The 18,849-nt window shown below is 40.4% G+C and overlaps 1 protein-coding gene across 3 annotated transcripts in view; it reads right to left on the bottom strand.

The window, feature by feature from the left end:
* The window catches only part of GRAMD4 (GRAM domain containing 4), an 87,395-nt gene that overhangs the window by 21,762 nt on the left and 46,784 nt on the right, over window positions 1-18,849 (bottom strand). For all 3 annotated transcript variants that reach the window (XM_075492234.1, XM_075492217.1, XM_075492227.1), the window contains exons 4-7: window positions 11,637-11,757; window positions 3,440-3,501; window positions 1,336-1,468; window positions 830-855 (exon numbers count right to left, since the gene is read on the bottom strand). In XM_075492234.1, the coding sequence (XP_075348349.1) occupies window positions 830-855; window positions 1,336-1,468; window positions 3,440-3,501; window positions 11,637-11,757 (342 nt within the window). The remainder of the gene's footprint in view (window positions 1-829; window positions 856-1,335; window positions 1,469-3,439; window positions 3,502-11,636; window positions 11,758-18,849) is intronic.

Here is an 18,849-nt window from a genome sequence, read left to right as displayed (position 1 = left end):
GGTGGTCGTCAGGCACCCCTGGACAACAGGGATCTAGATTTCGTGGCTCACCTAGTGGAAGTTAAGAACCACTCAAAGCTTAAGCTTAATACTGCTTTTTTTTAAAGCTATCCTGAAGGCAATGCACATCCACCACACGGAGAACAGGTCACAGGTATTCTCCCAAATGAAACTAGAATGAATACCAGTATTAGAATAAGAACAAAACTGACCTTACATGGAGATTAGAGACCCTTATTTCAACTTCACCTTCCCCCCTACAATAACTTAACAATTTGGAGCACAAATCAGCCATTTTTTTTTTCAGGCTAGCAATTCTTTGCTGCACAGAACTCTTGGAGGGCTTTACTTTGTTTAACCTGCCATTTTGCAGCTTCCACCTTCCAAAATAATTTATCAGCTATCCAAGAGAAAGAAATGCAAGATGCACTCAGGGTATGCATCGTCCAACCCCTCCTTCTTTGAAAGCATAAACTAATAGACTAGCAAGCGAACTACAAGCAGCTCAGGCATTAAGTGTATGAACACTATTACTTTTTCCATTGGACAAACACTCTGTTCTCATTCATTACATGTTTACACATTTTAATTAACATTACATTTTTAGTTCAGAGATACTCTGTGTAATTCAAGATTAAAGGCAAGCTTCTACCACTGTTCCTCTAAGTTACTTCGCACTCCAAACACTAATTCAGGATTTCAGAATCATTTCTGCTTATGAACTGGCAGTATTTCAAAACACTGTATTTTAAAATGCAGCAATCCTCCCAATAGGGTTACTAAGAACTATTTTTTACTTCCAGAAAATAAAATACTGTTAAGTACTTACTTAATCTTCTCATATTTTCAGTCAACCTGAAAAATAATGGGTAAAAGCAACTTGTTAAATAGGCAAGTAGAGCACAGTTGTATACATTTGGTCCCTGAAATACTGCTCACAGTTATAAATTAGATGTTTGTGCATAAAGCTTCATTCTTGCCTGTTACGAAATGTGTTTCTAGTAACTAATACAGCCTACCTTGCATCAGACCAAAAATTGAAATGTAAAAGCTCTCCAGCCTAACTAGGACTTTGTCCACAGTTTGAGAGGCATATGATGGAACCTGGTAAATAATATAACTCTTATTCTACCTCAGACAGCAGATAAACTTCAAATTTCATGTTTTGGCCAAAGCATTCACAAACCTTTTGAGATGGTTCTGTACTTTCAGTTTTATTACTTGTTATGCAAATACTTGCTCAAACCATGTAAAGGGTTGTAAAGAGAAGAAAAGAGGAAAAAAAGCAACTTGTAAAGCAGCCAACAATTTGTCACAATCACGTTAGAGATTTACCTTCTAGCACTAAGTGGCTCTTCTGTTTCCACTGTATTCTCTTCTGGCTGAAATCTGAAGTCCTCAACATACTCCCCAAATTTGTCACAAAACCACTTCTGGAGTCTTGAACACACTGTGTGACTACGCTTATCTATAAAAAAGAAGCACTAAGTATCAGGATAATACTTCTGACATCTTTGTACAAAGCTTGCTCCTGTTCCCATGCACCATGCTTCATTGGGAAACAGACTTTGTACAGCTTTCCTGTCCTTCACCAACACTTCACGAAAACTCACTATGCAATTTACTTCTGCCATTGCATAGAAACCCTGACTGCACTAAGCTGGTAAAATAAGACTAAAGGTGAGTCCTGCTTTGCTCTAAGTATGGCATATGGAAGCATCTTATTACCAGAAGTACAGAGATTACTTAAACATCCTAACAAACAAGAATTTTTAGAAAACACTGTAAAAAACATTTTCTGGTTAAGAGGTTCCTGTAAACAAAAGACTGACGTAAATCTCAGTGCTCCTATTGTGCTGAAGGGTCACCTAGAGAAAAACAAGTGTAAAGCAAAACACCCCTGAGCAGAGAGCAGGACAACTACCTTGCAGCCACACGAATTTGACAGGAAAGGGAAGTGGAAACTTAAGCACGATTCTGCAAGAGGCATTTTTACTACCACTTTCCAACCATTTATAGGTGTAAAGATTGTGTGTGTGTATACATATATCTATAATGTGCACTTCTTTTTTTTCTAAAGCCAGGCTACAGAAATTATGCTGTATATGCCACTTTCTATATATGAAATATATAGTCATAATACTGCCTGGAAAGCCTTATGTGGCAAAGTAATGAAGTGATGCACACTTTCTGTATGTCAGTTTCAGTGGAAAAATATATCAAATATATGGGTATATGGAAATAATATAAGGGTAAAAGCCTTCAGGCAGTGCAGGTGAGAACAAAGCAATCACCTTTTGCTTTACCTGTAACTCAGAAAATCACTGTCTAGAAGGAAAAGACTAACTATTATTTGGAAAGGTAGGTCAATAAAGCAATGTCACAAAGAGGACACTGGTCACAACTATTCCAGGACCAAACTTAGTACAGAATTCCATAAAACTGAGATATAATTAAACAGACACATGAAAGATTAATCAGCTGATTACAAAAGCCAAAATGGTGCTTTTAAGCCTGTGAGAAAAAGCGACCAGTGCTCAGAAAATAGAACCAAACTATTTATTAATGAATGGCAGCGATACCTAGAAAAACAAGGAATTTAGTGGCAGTTTACAGCTGAGACAACACTTACATTTGAAAATAAAAAAATATGAAGTAGCTTCCCACATGCTAATACTTCAGATAGTACTGAGAAAGAAATTTTGAGTGTACAAGACAGAAAAAAACCTGGCAGGTTGTAGTTCACATTACAGAAAGTATTGACATTATGGGAGTACAGGAGGAGCAACTTCAAATTTAATCCACAGATTTAAAAGCCTAAGTGCTTGTATCAGTCAAGAGCTGTGGGGGGGAAAGCTTAAGTGTACTGAAAGATTAAGAATCTGCCTGTTGCCTTAGTTCTTTCAGAAACCACTATATTATTGAATTCATAATAAGCAGCAGCTTGAGAAATGTAGACGATGGTAGAGACATCCAAAAAAAATGAGTAACTCAAACTTATTCCTTCTCCAGAATGTGTTTTCTTTTAAAAAAATGGAAAAAGTAATACGTTTAATGGCTTAAAAGAGCTTTTGCACTTGAGAACAAACTAGAACATCTTTTCTATGTATTACACCTGTTTTCTGGTAAGTCAAAGATCAGCAGGGCATGAAAGAATGATGAAGTCAGGCAACAGGTTTCATTACATTCCTAAAGGCTTTACAATACAAAATAAATTCCTTGCTCAGGTGTGCAAAGTCAACTACAAAAAGTAAATGCAGAATCACGTACAGAGATGTAAGAAGCTGCTCAAATGGTCTTTCATATTTGGCTTCTTCAGAAGCCTGCTTAAGGACCCAGCAAGTTTTCCAGCAAGGTTTGATCTTCTAAAGATCAAATGAAAGGGGGAAAAAAAAATCTGACTGAATCAAACTGCTAGTAGAGATCTGACTGAGATTACCTGTTCCGTTGGCTTGCATCTGTGGCTTTGCAGGTTGCTGAGCTGCAGGCACCTCTTCCGTCCTACAAAGAAAATGGAAACAATGTGAAAGGCTACATATGAAGAATTTTTTCCCTTTTAGATAAAGGGAGCACCAGAACCTCCACAGTTTCCATAGCTGAGATAATACAACCACAAGAGAAAACCAAACTTATGCCCTCTCACAAGATTCAAAGTATTCATTGCACATTGCACTTAGGATCCAGTGAAATACCATCCACTGGAAGAAGTGTGGTTTAGCCATTTCCTGTCACCGACAGCTCAATTTCATCTTACAACTACTAAATAATTTAGTATCAAATTTGTTGCATTACTTATGCCTTTGTGTTGTATATTTATTGCAATGCCTGCCAGGAAAACTCTTCAGAGCCCCGACTTTTCCCACAGTAATAAATGAAAAGGGATTCCATATCGCAAGTTGATAACCACAATACTAAAACAAAACCACAGTTTAATGCACGAACCTTGAATTCTGCCATCGTTACTAGAGTCAAACACCACTCATCTTCACAATGAGAGGAAATATGTCAAGATTTATTTAAAATGTTATGTTGTAAGCTCTTGAAATGCACAGATACCAACCAATTTTAAAACTATCTTTTTAAAAACTTGCAAAATTTAAATAATGGACTGAAAAACAGAGACAAAAGTATTCTAAAAATATATGGCAAGTAGCAAGCATCATTGGTCTCATCTTTCAAAATGAGTCAAGAATAATACTCTCATCCATTAAAAACGAACAGATTTTGGAAAACACAAATGCTTTTGCCATTCTGCACATGTGCAAGGCTTCAAATTACATTTGCACTAGCCACAGCCTCCAACTGCCAACCTGTCTTGAAAACACTTCAGGCTTCAGTCCAAAAGCCTTCAGCCATCCATGTAGATATCCTACAGAAAGATTTCTCTAATGAAGCAGCAGCTTTGACAACATAACACCAGCCGCAGCAAGCTTTACTTGACAAGGAGTTGTATGATTGAAAAGATTACTGCTTGAAACAAAAACATGTCGGTCGTGCGATTTCATTATCACTCATTTATCAGACAATATAGGTGCTTTCAAATGTTCCCTTCATCTTTTGCTCTTCAGGAAGGGAACCAAGTGGGACGCTGGTCAGCAAATGGAGAGTGGGAAGAGGGATCCCACTGTACTGGGCAGATTGCAGCAATATCGATGGATATACAGTTCTCTCTCTTGCTGTTCCTCTAGAAAGTACATTAGGGAAAGATCTCACTGTACTGTCTGCACACGGAAAAGGCCATTACGAATTTGTCCAGTCTGAACAAGTATGACAGAGAAACTACAGAACTAATTACCTCCCTTCCTTCCTAAGCACTCCCCGTACTTAATGAGCTTTCCACATCCTCATTCATTTCTAAAAGGAACATTTAGAAATAATTTACTGATTTAAAATTATAACCGGACATCTATCAGTGTGCAGTAACCAAATTAAATGTTTTCTGCTTTCAAAGCCACTTGTTTTCACGCCTCTTCAGGACTTTTCCACACGGCTTCTGTATTTGCAGCAACTCTTCTTTTCAAAACCCACCTGAAATTCTACCAGTTTATTTTTTCTAGCTAAACTTTAACTTTGGTTTCTGTGCCATTTTTCCCTCAGTTTCTATAAAACCACAGGTTCCCCACCTAAAACCTTCTCTCCTTACTCTTTCCCCCACACCCTTGCACATCCTCCATTTCCATTTCTGTCTCTCTAAAGACAGACGCAATCAACGCGATCAAATTTGCACAAACTATTATATAGAAGCGTCTTGTTTTCCTCTATCAGCACATAAGATGGTTACACCATATAGGTGGGCATTTTCATCCTCAATCTGTCACTGCCACCGTGTTTCACTGAAGCTGAAGACACATTTTGGAAGAAAGGAGGTAGTCAGTCACAAGCAGGTTCGCACAGGCAGGAGCCAGTTACTCAACCCACTCCAGTCGTGCGAAGGCACTGGGGGGTGTCGCACCTGAATAGCTCCAGTGACAGAGCCGAGATGGGATCCCACCACCGCCAGCTGTCAGAGCCTTCAGGCTGGGGCTTCCTTCAACACATTGGGATATATTTTCAGAAGCAGCACAGCATCATTACTCCCCATGTTTCTCAGGGAAAAAAATCCAAAAACTCTCATCAAGAAGCAGTTCTGGATAGCAGCCTTACTGGGCTCCATCAGGAACACATGATGGTTTGGCTTTGGCCCTTCTTGGTGCTTTTTTGTTTCATTTTTTTGGCAATGCCTTACTTGCCATCTGCCTGTTACTCCTTCCCCATGAAGAATCTGACCTTTACGAATCATCAGGTTAATGACAGCTCATTACTGCACCTGTGAATCAGGTTATAATTAGCCACTTCAGACAGATTTGGGCCAGGAAGCTCAGAATTCATTGTTTAGGCTTGCACACCCACTGGGAAGCTCAATCCCAAAACCAGGTCATGTTGAACCAGTCAGTACATCAAGACCACTGACAGAGGGGAGGAATTATCTTTCCTACAGCTTCTGAACAACTCTTCATGCCAGAGATCAGTTAAAAGGCTGGAAAACATAAATGGTCCCCAGAACAATGCAAAAGGCTGTGTTTCTACGCAGGCTTCCTAACTGCAGCCTGCACCAAAGAAAACAAGCTGCTTTAATTCCTCTGGGACCACTTTCCACCCAGAAAAAAGGGTGTGATTGGTAACACCAACAGATCCCCAACCTGAGGCTAGGTCGTGTTTACACAACTAGAGATTGCACCCATTTAAAAGCTCAGGCTGATTAAAACAGGTAAGTGCAACTACAGCCAATGGAGAAGACAAATACAAATGTGTCAATTTTTATTTTTTATTTTTTGAGCATGGTTTTTTGACCAAAGTCAGGGAAGCATGACTGTTAGAGCTGTTCATGACTAGTAGACGTGCAGCATTCAAAAGTGACCAGCACACACTGATACAGCATCCACTCAATGCTGCCCCACAGAATAGCACTAAAGGATTATTTTTGTAGCTGCAGGTATGACACAAGTTAAGGGGGCCTTGACACTGAAGGCCATTTACCTTAATTGAACATTTTGGTTTTGTGCATCTTTGGCCTTGAACACAGCTGTGAGTTGAAGCACGTGTGAATCAACAGACTCTCCCCAACAACTGTGTGAAGACTGGACTCGCTGCACAGAACAGGTCCAGTCACTGCCGGGATGTTCTCAGACATATTAAAAGCAATTTTCCTACAGGCGGACTCCGAGTACCGAGTTCACAAGCAACCCATCATCATTCTTTTGACAGCTGTTGTGGAAGCCAGTCAAGGCTGTTATATCTTTTTTACTGCTCAAAGCAATGTGAATGTGTATGCACTTCCATCAAAAGCACCTTACAACCTCAGAAATGCAAAAATAAGCATAAAGGAGGTATTTTCAAAGCTTAGTTTAAAGACTAATCATTTGAGTACGCATGGCTGCTTAGCCTGAGGAGCTGTCACAAAACTGAGTTAAAACATTTTCATATGTTTTGCATCTCCTTCCCATTAAAATACACCAAATGTTTCAGAAGCCTTTGTCCTCCTCACCAGATACTCCCACATTTTAGATGGCTAGTGTCCTAAACTGGTAGTTTCAGAAACAAAAGCAAAAGGTTTCAGAAGAAGTATCATCAACCCAAAGTTGTACAGGATCTAAATGTTCATGGGCAGAAAAAAAAAAATTAAACTCTTGACAGGAGCTACTTTACAAGCAGCAGCCTGTCACCAAATCTACTAAGTTAAAAATAAAGGCACGCACAAAGTTCAGCCAACTGGTTATGTCAGCAATCACGTATGTATGTCAGCAATCCCAGTATGGCACAGCAGCCGGGTGAGAAACTTTTGACCCAGGTCTCTGGTTCTTGCTACCTGTGTGGAGTTCCAGCCTGACAGGGATCCTTCCAGCAGGGAATGCTTCCAGACTCCAGAGCGATCTCAAGCTGAGGCATCTCCTCAACGGACAAATTCAGCCATGCTCAAAACATCGCACATGTGGAAGACGATGTCATTTAACAAGAGGCCAGGAAGAGTTAACCAAGATAAGTGGTACAGAAGGAACAGCAGATTATACAGAAGCATTGTCTATTTTCTCCTCTTAAAAATAGCTCACAATGATACTAATAAAAAGGTTTGCATAAGTCACAGCTTGTTGGTAGGTGTTGTTGCAAAACTTTTTTGTTGTTGTTAATTTTTTTCTTTTCTGTGTGATGGAGCTAGCTCACCATTTGTAAAATAAGACAGCAACCGCCCACAATTTACACTAAACAAGCACTGCTCACACAGACTATTCCAAATTATTTATGCATTGTTCACTAGCAAAATGTCATAAGCTTCAGCTGTTGTACCAAATGCTGGGCTGTCCCAAAGTGCGTCTATGGCAAACGTCAGCTGAGGCCACTATGTTTCTGAATACTCAGACATACAGACAATGAACACCATGACAAACAAAACTACTAAATATCCTCTTCTTCCACTCCTCACTCCTCCCTGTGAACAATCCAATGAAAGAAGCCCATGTTCTTCACTAAAATAAACAAATAATTAAAAAAGCTCAATTGTTAGCTCACTGTTTTCTCCTTGCTGAACAATTTGCAGCATGTATTTATATAGCTACATGTATTGATTTACTTCACAAATACTTTTGAATGCTGCAACTATTAAAATAATTTCTTCCTTCTTACACCACAGCATGATGTAGTTTTCATTAGTAGTTCACTTCTGTAAGCAAAAAGGAGAGTACATTGCAAACATGCTTATATGCATATCTATTTAAAGATCATATGAAAAATTAGCTAACTGAGAAGTAGGGCAAATTCGATTTTGCTGACATAAGCAAAGATGACTTTCTGTGGTAACTTTGCTTAATCATATTAAGTTTCCATCAGGCGTAAATTTGGCCTAATATGTATTTGATTGTGTCAGCCAACACTTCGCCTGTAGTCCTAATAAAAGTATTTTAAAACGTCTACAGCAAAGTGCAAAATGATAAAAAGCAGTGAAAAAGAATTTCACACAATGGAGCACAAGTTAAGGAAAAACCATAGGCAACCTGATTTTTCTTCTTCTAGTTAGAAAAAGACTCGGATAAAGGGGATAATTGGCTGAACGTAATCCCCAAGCGCAATACCCAAGCTAAAAGGGCTAGCATAATCCTTAGGATATTTAAATGGGAATACAGCGTTGAAGCAGACAGGTCATGCTACCTTAATTTAGCAACAGCACGCCTGCTACAGATTTGCTGTTGTCCACAATCCAACAAGACAGATGTTGACACTAATATTGATAAACAAAGACCTTCAAACTCTTTTTTCTGTAAAAGCACATGTACTCATAAGTCGCAGTGGGCTATATCAGACCCTGGGCCATCCTCGTTACTCTGAAATTGGCCAGGATGATGGGTACCTTCCTGCAGAGGCGGCCTCTCATCCTCCTCCAAGACTCCCAGCAATGATGGGATCACTCTCCCCATTATCTGGCACATGACCTAGAGCCCAGGCATACCTGCTCTCAGGAGAAAGCCTAAAGGCCTACGCCAGTGTTAATGGTATAACCTGTACTGTGCTCAAAGACAAGCATGTGGAATTTGCATCTCTAATAACTTCTTCAAGACAGCAAGTCAGAGACAGAAGGTATCCTGAAGCATCAGCTTTATATACCAATACCAGAAAACAATACTTGTTGCTTTCTACTGCTGTTATGGAGCTAACAAATACTCTCAGCATGGGGACGGGTCCAAGGCTGTCCTCTTCCGCTGTTCCCAGTCACCCACTCAACCAGGCAACATCAGTCTAGACACAAAATGGAAGTTACATGTGCACACAGCCAGGCCAACCAGCACAGGTGATAAAAATGCACTCCCACTTCCCAGCTGTAAGAGCAACTGTAAGACGTCACCAAAAATACCCCCAGATCAGAGCCATCCTGATCACCTTCCTAGTACATGGTCACAGGGCTGGCCTGGGAACAAGACTCCTCCACAAGGACCTCACAGAGCCCCTTCCAACCGTGCAACTTGGCAGCTCAGGTCAAGACTGCACATGGACCGCCCTTGCACGGAACCAGTGATTTTGGAAAACCATCAGTGTAAAACATCAGCTGAAAAAAACCCACTGTACTGGGTACTGCAGATAAGAGGGAAGGCCTAATTTATCTTCTATATAAGGCCTTGGCGAACCCACAGTTTGAATACTGCATGAACTCAGCCTCTTCATCTTAAGACACAACAGTTAAAAAATGACAACTGAAGTGATGAAAGGGATGGAGTACTCTTAAGGAGACACTGGAAAAGCTGGAACTCTTCAGTGTGGAGAGGAGAAGAGTAAGAGAGGAAAGGACTTATCAAGCATGGTAAATACGCTGAATGCTGAACAGTTATTCACCACATCTCACAATTCTGTAACTATGGGGCACTACTTGAAACCACAAAGATATCTGTTAAAAAGGAAAGAAAATAAATTGCTTCTTCAGAGTCAAGAGTGGACTTCTGTTAACATATTGCCTCCATAGCTTCCAGTGGTAGATAGCTCCAGTGCTTTCAAGAGGGGGTTGAATAAATTCATGGATAACAGGTCTGCAAACAGATCCTGAAGTGAAAAGCCAGCAATGTACCTTCTGATACCCCTAAATACAGTGTTTGTGGATGCTTATGAGGAGCAGCTGAGGGAACTGGGGTTGTTTAGCCTGGAGAAAAGGAGGCTCAGGGGAGACCTTATCATTCTCTACAGCTACCTGGAAGGAGGTTGTAGCAAGGTGGGGGTCGGTCTCCTCTCCCAAGGAACAAGTGATAGGGTGAGAGGAAAAAGCCTCAAGTTGCACCAGGGGAGGTTTAAATTGGATATTAGGAAAAATTTCTTCACCAAAAGGGCTGTCAAGCACTGGAACAGGCTGCCCAGGGAAGTGGTTGAGTCACCATCCCTGGAGGTATTTAAAAGATGTGTAGAGGCAGCACTTAGGGACATGGTTTAGTGGTGGTCTTGATAGTGTTAGGTTTACAGTTGGACTCGATGATCTTAAAGGTCTTTTCCAACCTAAATGATTCTATGACTCTATAGGAGTAGGAGGTAAAACAGACAACAGAAAGCAAGCTCATGTTTCCTATAAATGGGTCCTATTTCCATTGCTATAGAACATCAATGGACGCAGACTGCTGGCCTGACCAGAAAGGCATTTTTACACTCAGGATGAGTACAGAAGGAAGCAGCAGGCTGGGAAGAGTTTGTATGGCATTGGGAAACCTCATATCCAAGCAAAAAGTTTTGCCTGTTTGTTCTTGCTTGTCACCTCTAAGTAACTGGCAGTGCTTATTGCACACGATTACCTGCACTATCTCCTGCACTAGTGCAGCCTGCACTGTCTCCTGATGACAGTAGTTGATGGTGAACCACAGATCCTACTGCTCAGCCAAGTAATCTTAGCTACTGCTGAGGAAGATAACACAGGCAGCTACGTATGCAAGTGATCTAGACCAACAACGCCACCAAGCAGCTGCTGTGGTCTCAAGATCTGAAGTCCATGCAAATAGGCAGACTATGGAGACACAACATCAAGTGTGATGCTTTGCATCATCAAGGTGGGTGTCCTCAAGGCTGAAAGGACTTAGGGGTATAGGGAGGCATGTTTCCATTTGTCACTGCAGTGGCAAGGAAGGCTCAGACTCCAGTCACTCCCACACATTTAGTGGTTGTGCTGTGGTACTGGGATGTCCTTGCTGCTGCCAGAACAGGAGCAACAAGGACTAGGCAGGCTGGAGCTGACACAGGTTTTTGAGGAGGCAAAGCATATGCAACGGCATGGCAAAGGCTCTGGCATGCAGTAGCACACAATGCACGCTGACAGCTCCAGGTAGGTGAGATCCCAGAGGGAGGATATCAGAAAAGGTGAAATGAAGAATATCCCAACTAGACAAGTATCAGGACACTTCTGTAGCTAGGGCAGTATGTATGGTCAAGTAATTCAGGTGTACAGGGGTGTACAAGATGTATGTTTTACAGGAAAACATAGACAATTTCTCTCTCTGTGAGCTACTAATTTATTTTAAGAGAGCCTAGGCTGGAAATGGATGCTTTCACCAGAACTCCTCAGAGACTGTCAGAGATCTCAAGTGGCTTTCTGCTTTCCAGTGAAAATATTTATCTTACCTTGCTTTAGATATTTTTCTTACCTTGCTTTAAGTACTTCATTGACTTTTTGTTCTAGTTCTAATCTCCTCTGCCGTTCCTTTTCTAGCTCCTGCCTTAATGTTTCAGCGTTTGTTTCTTCTCGCAGCTTCCTGAGCTCCTCCTCTGTTAATTAAGGGAGAAGAAAAAGATTTAGTTACCCTGAAGTATTTCTATAAGAAAATTAAAACCTAATTATGACAGATTAGGTGGGGATTTTTTATCTGTGCTATACCAAGTATATTCACCAGAAAAAACAAGTAATCAAAGACTAGAAAGACTTCATAAAAAGCACACAGCTGTATCATGTAGAAAATGTTTAGTTACAATTGTTAAAGCAAGGAGAAAAACAACTTTAAAGTTTTCTTTTCAAATGCAATGTATCAAAAATAAGCCCTTGGTACAAGCTAACTTTATCTAAATACAATGTGATGTACCCTTCATTCCCCACAGAAATAATCAGCAGGAAAGGCTGCCTATTGCTAAATCCATTGGTCATAACAGGATTAAAAAAAAGTATGTTTTTTTCCACCATGTCTATGGGTAGAAAAAAACCACCAAACATACACTCACATAAAGTTACATGATGCCATATAATCCTCTATCCATCAACTTCTGGCACCCCTGTATTTTTATATGTCAGATGGCCCCATTATGGACCCAAATATCTCACAGATTTAAGAAGCAGCGATGACATGAGGAACTAAGTTCAGATTTTTACCCTTTTCCGAGGTTACAGTGTGCCCTACTAACTTCCATGTAATAATTTATATATAAATATATATACATACACATATATTTACTTAAACAAACAGATATACACACTCTCACAACTTTTTTCAGGAGAACTTAGCATCAGCTATGCATAAGGCTTTTTGTGGCTAATTAGTCTTGCTTTTTTTTCACTGGCAGTATCCTTGTTCATGACCTTATTTTACTCTAGAGCTACAATGGGGTCACTATCACTGATCCCTTTTCCCAGATAGGTATACGAGAGTCATGACAAAAAGATGACTGGGAATCTCTCTCCCCCCCCCCCCCCTCTTTAAACAACAACAACAAATTACTCTGCATTTTGGTCTCTGGGCTGGTTTTTAAGCTCAATCTCGACAATAAATAGTAGAACAGCAGGTGTATTTCAAGCTTAAAGCAAACCAGAACAGAAAATACTTCCTAATTCCACTATCGACACAGACACAGGGGTTCAGGCTTTATGTTGTTTTACAAGATTTGTATATTATGTTCTACCCTCCATCAACCTCTTCTGTTTCTTTTCATATATTGCCTTGTAAATCTTTGATAATCAGATAATTTTGATATCTGAGCCTCTCTGACTCCAATTATTATGTGTTTTGAGAAGGCCTGAAGCCCTAGTGCAAATATGCAGAAGTACTGATAAACTCTCCCCCCTCTGCAGGAGGCCCTTGTCCAGTACCTCCGATCATTTTATCCGCTGTGCAAGTTAGATGATGGTAGATTATCTGTATTCCTGCAGCACTACAAGGTTTAGAGCACAGAATTAGGAGAGACAGGAAAGAGATACATGAATCGAGAGGACAGTACAATGCGATGGCTTCCACTGTGAGCCTATACGTTGAACCCCACCAAACTGAAAGGAGTGCTGTCATCTTGCCACTGATGCTTTGTTAGTGACCCCAGAAAGAAGAGTTGGAGCACAGAAATCAAGTTATCCTCCAGCAACTAAAACTGAAATTTATTCCCAAGGGTAGGGTAGGGAACTTTCACTGTTGCAGCAGGTACTCTCTCTCCTGTAAATAAGTGGAAAGATATGGACATAAGGGCATACCTATACATGGAGCTGTTCCTAATTATGTGTCCACAAGGAATTTTAAATCCAACAAGAAAACTATGTTTATAATTAGCGTACCCTACTTTCAAGGGCTCGCCTTGTTCCAGAACAAGAGCTGAGGGGAAGTATCTGTTGCACTTCAAATGAACTGGAGCTTGTGCAATATCATGAAGATACCACAAAAAGTTCCAAAGCTTGATAGGGATGTTATCTTCTCAAGACCATTAAAGGGAAAAAATTCTTCATTAAGCCTGGGGGTTTTTCTAAAGAGGAAGTGACTATGCATTGTGTGTACATAAGAAAACCACAAGTAGTGTAAATTAACTTCAATACCCTTGAAAGTCTACTCAGATCTTCCAGCTTCCTTAACTCCAGTTGTTCTGATTGCGCTACATCTTGTTCTATTAAAAACAAACAAAACCCCCAGAAACTTGACCACTAAGAGGATAAGCAGTGCCAGAGATGCAGAATTTCTTTATGCAAAGAGGCAGAGTTAAAGGGTACACAACAAAGAGGTAGAACTCCTATAAAACAAAACAAAAAATACAGCATCTCATCATTAAGGATTGTCACAGCTTCACATTTCATGGCATCTCCTAACTTTCAAATACATGACTTTGCAATTTAAATCCACCCCACTACGACTGCTCTGGCCCCTCCAACTCTTTAAAGCAGTGTTTGTTGTTACTTTGGCAGCAGTGTGGTCTGGCATTGTAAAACCTCTGTGTTTGGTTAAATACGTTTGCTAAGCAACAGAAACCACAGAGGGGGGAGAAAGGGGGAAAAAAAAAACCCACCAAAAAACCCCCCAAAACCAAAAGAAGTGTTCTTCCTTGCTCTCTCCCCTGAAATAATCTACAGTTTGGCCAAGCTGAACTGAACTTACAGAGGACATTTCTCTAGCCCTGAGGGGTCCTCCTGCAGAACAAGTGAAGTTGGCTGCAAAGAGCAGAGGTCACAGACCCTTGAGAAGAGCCTGTAAGAACATTTCACCATGGTATTTATCTATTGAACTTTACAGATAAGTATCCTCCTTGACGATGAGAATAGAGTGCTTCTTGGATTTCATCTTCAGACAGTCAAAATTCAAACATCCTCCCCCCTCCACACCCACACAAAAGAGTAAAATATAAAAGGTCAAGCTTCAGGTGCAAGATTAATCAGCTTCCTTAATTTCCCTCCCAGGTATATCAATGTCAGCTCCCTATCTCACGCTGGACAAGAAACTTTAAAATATTACAAGAGGCTCAGTGCACATCTTAACTGGACACACAAGTGATGTGGGCAGCCATAAAGGTGACCTGGTTAGAAGGGGAAAATTACTGAACAGAAGAAAACGTCTGCTGAAATGCTGACAGAGAAAATGCCTGCTAGCCTGGGAACCAGAAGCATACTTGAGAAGTGCAGCTGGCCTCTTAGAAGTACTCAGTTGGGTACCTAGAAGCTGAAGACATCCCGAGATACCATTGATAAGCGCAAAAACAAGGAATTGTAACAGCAACTTATCATCTAAAAAGGTGAAAAACAGTCTGGAAAAAGGGGAAAACATCCTGAGAAAGTAAGAATTGGTAACTGCCATTGGCTGTTCTATCTGCAAGAACAGGAAAACAGTCTGGAAAAATAAAAATTAGCCTGAGAGAAAAGAAAATGTCAACATCTATTGGCTATTCCAGGTGAAAAATAGAAATTAACAGCATCTATTGGTTGCTGAAGTAGTGGTGTCCTACACCTCTTATTTCTCTATGATACAAAAATGACTTAATTTTTATGCAAGATGAAGCTTCTCTCTCTGAGAACTTCCAGTGGTACACGTACTTTTCCTTTCCTAAATAGGTTGAACTCTCTGCACAAGCTTTCTAAGAGCTCGTCGCAGAGGGTTTGGTTTGTCATCCCACTTCTGGGATGGTTGGGTCCCCCCTCTGTGATCGGTTTGTCCTCCCCTCTGGGATGATCTGGCACCTTCTGAGATCTGTCTAATAAGCTAGATATTGGTGTTATTGTGAACATACATATATGTGCACATGTAAGTAATCTTATCATAAGTATTTCTGCTACTATATAATTGGTAAGTTTGCTTCACTAGTGATAAGTCTGTAGTAACCTATAATAACATACACTTACTTGGTTGCTGCCAATAATTTGTAACAGCTTTATATATATATGCATATATATTTTTTCATTCATATATTTATTCGCTTTATCAATCACAGGTATAGTTGCTAGTGGTGATTTTTGTGGTATTTGTGGAAATCTGTAATAAAGTAGAGAAATTTAGAGTAAAAGTCCTCCGTGTCCTCATATGTTACAGTATCCTACCAACCCACAGTCATGATCTCTATATACCTGCAGGCTATGTAACCCTTTAGGTCATGACAGCAGGTGTGACCCTGAAAAAATGCTTTAAAAATCTCTCTAACACAACGTGTGTAGAAAAGCAGGAAAATATCTGGATAATATTGCACTTTTAAAAATGAGAGAAAAATGTGAGAAAAGGCAACAATAGTGTTTCAACTACATTAACTTGCATATTATTGCATAGGAGAGTTGACCCCATAGGAAAGACCACCACCAGCGATGCATCTCAAGTTACTGAAAAAACGTACCCATTTCAGGTTTTCTACAGCATTTTATCCTCTATTAGGTGTAACGCAATTGTCACATCTGCACTCTAAGGATTTGATAATTTAAATTTAAAGACTTAACAATTCAAAAAGTTTAGCTGATACCATGTAATTGTTAAAAGACAAGCTATGCAGCATTTCATTGCATCATCATATGTCATCAGCTGCTAGAGCAACTGAAAAATTTCAGTTTGCTCCCCAGAATATACAAGCTTGTAAGAAATGTTTTGATAAAAAGCTCTTAAATACCAAAGTATTTAGTTCAGGTGAGATTGAACAGTAGCTGAGTAGTATTTAGAAAAGAAGGATGATACATCAGGCTGGGAAGGCGTGGCAAGCAGGTTGGATTTCTAATTCAATACTGCATGTGCAGTAAAGCGGATGTCTCCCTTAATAGGGGGATTGGAGGTGGATTAGGGAGTCTCCTAGTAGCTGTTTTACATAATAGCATTCCTTTGTAGGCCTACAGGTACACTGCAAAATCCTCCTCCCCCCCGCCCCCCCCCAAGTAACCAAAAAAAAAAAAAAAAATCTTTCAGAGCATAGCTAGAGACTGCAGACCACTGTTTCTAGCTACTAAATCAATTTAGTGTTAAATCTAAGGAGATAGAGTTAAAAACTAGAAATGCCAAAAAGCATACATGCACTCTGTCATATTTACATGGGGAAACACCCGTACTTAACAAGACAAAAATAACCTTTCTACGTCTATGTTAATTATAGCAAATCTCCCTACAACCCTTTGAACATTACAGAGTTCAAGTATGTTGTTTAATTGGTACTGAATGCACTAAATCCCAACAACACACCATCAAACTGGGTCTCGCCAGCCGCACTGACCAAGCCAGACATTGGTAGTTCACTCCAGCATAGGCAGCTTCTACCCTTGCCAGACTCCCAACTCCTACAGAAAGCTAATATTTTAACTTTGTCCCAACTAAACCAACTATATGACATTACTAACAAGATGTTAGGAGTCTGAAAACATGTCTATCTTCATCATCATAGACATTGAAGAGCTTTTAGTCTTTATCTTAACCACCAGCAGCAAATGGCAGTGCTGTGACAGACACAGAACGGCTCCACCACTTGTGCTAAAGCAAAGACATACAAAGAACACTGTCTGACCAACAAGCAGTGACGGAGGAAGGACACACAATAGAAATCCCTAACCTGTTTTTTTCCTGTTTACAGTTATTCTGTAATGCATATACTCCTCTGGAGAGAAGTTCACAATTCATAGCTATAACTGGATACAGCTTAATTGCGTACTATTTGTTACCTGTTCTTCTTCTAATCTCTGACTCTCCTTCCCCAAGGCTTATGTCCTTTCCACCAGTGACTTGAGAGCCACAGAGACTGCCAAAGACTTACCACAAATCTATCCAAAAGACTTCAGATAAAACATTAGCCTTTGATCCAGACATTGCAAGACATTCTACTTCTTTGCATGCCGGATGCTTGGGAAAGAAAAGAGCTTGTCTAAACCATTGCTCTAGCAGCTCCACTTTATTAGCCGTCCTTTCTTCTTTAAGTCACCTCTTAAGTTCATGTCCTCTTTCATGCTCGGACTTCTACACTTCACTTGGGAAGCATGAAGCTCACTTGCTTAGGAGGACTACTCCTAGCATTTTAAGAAGGAAGAACCTAAAAACCTCCCTTTCTCAAGCCCCAAACTCCAGGTTGACTGTCTAACCCTTCCTTTGTCCTGTGTAGTTAGGTGGTCACTTCTGAAACAGATACCAGCCTTCTTGTTCTTCATAGCTTTTCCAGAGCTGGACCGAGTGGTCTGGAGAGTCATCTCAGCAGACAGACAGCAGCAACACTGGGAAGAGGGTAGGAGATACAGCCCAACTGTGGCGTTATCTGATCACAGTTCTAGAAATTCGTTCCTACTCTGACAATACGAGATACTACTACCAAGATGATTCAGTACAACACTGTAAACTGACCGCATTTTAAGCAAGAATTCTTCATGCTGTTTTTTTCTGGACACTGTCCTCACATTCTTTGCTGGAAAAGTAGGAATCCTACTTTAGGATTTTAGTCCTATTTTAGGACTTTAAGTCCAGCAACCCTTTTACACCAACAGACTAAAGCCAACCTATGTTCCTACTCTAGATTTTTATTTTTCTATTCCCTTTAATTCAGAAAAGCCATGAGTGAACTTGGCGAGGCAAAATGATGGGTTTCAGCATCACTCATCCCTCTTTTGACAAGTGCTTCCTCAGAATTTGTTTTGGTAACTATGTTTTATGTGGACTCCATACTACACCATTTAATTTTAAAAAAGAAGCAGATTAAGGGGAGGTCCTGTTAAACTGAAGGCAGAAGCTCTCAGACTTTGTCTAACTCAGAGGTGGTTCTTTATGACAACTCAGGCACAGAGACGAGAATAATTTTTTTTTCTCTTTATCTTGCCATTGGTATTTTGTGAAGCGACACTGAGGAGGCTAACTGTCACATACGAACATTTAGCAGCTACATCAAGCGAAACGAAAGAGTTACTGAGCCCAGCATCGCATTTGGCGATGGTCAGGAAAAGGTACTCTTCCACCGGCACAAGAAGAGGGACTTGTGGCAGTACCCTCTGAACCACCACCTCCTTGCAGTGCAGGGACCTCCTCTGCCAGGGATGCTGCACGGTGCTAAGGAGTGGAATGGCAGCCAACATTACAGCGTCACAGAGAGTACTACACAAAAACTATTCCCAGTACCTTGCGATTACAGTTTCCTCTTTCTAAGAGCACAGTTCAAGGTGCCAGTGAAAGCATTAGCTACTTAGAA

The sequence above is a fragment of the Mycteria americana genome, chromosome 1 (genome assembly GCF_035582795.1).
Source record: "Mycteria americana isolate JAX WOST 10 ecotype Jacksonville Zoo and Gardens chromosome 1, USCA_MyAme_1.0, whole genome shotgun sequence".
Classification (NCBI taxonomy): domain Eukaryota; kingdom Metazoa; phylum Chordata; class Aves; order Ciconiiformes; family Ciconiidae; genus Mycteria; species Mycteria americana.
The sequence above is the reverse complement of the archived record's forward strand: the minus strand, read 5'-3'. Positions and strand labels throughout refer to the sequence as shown.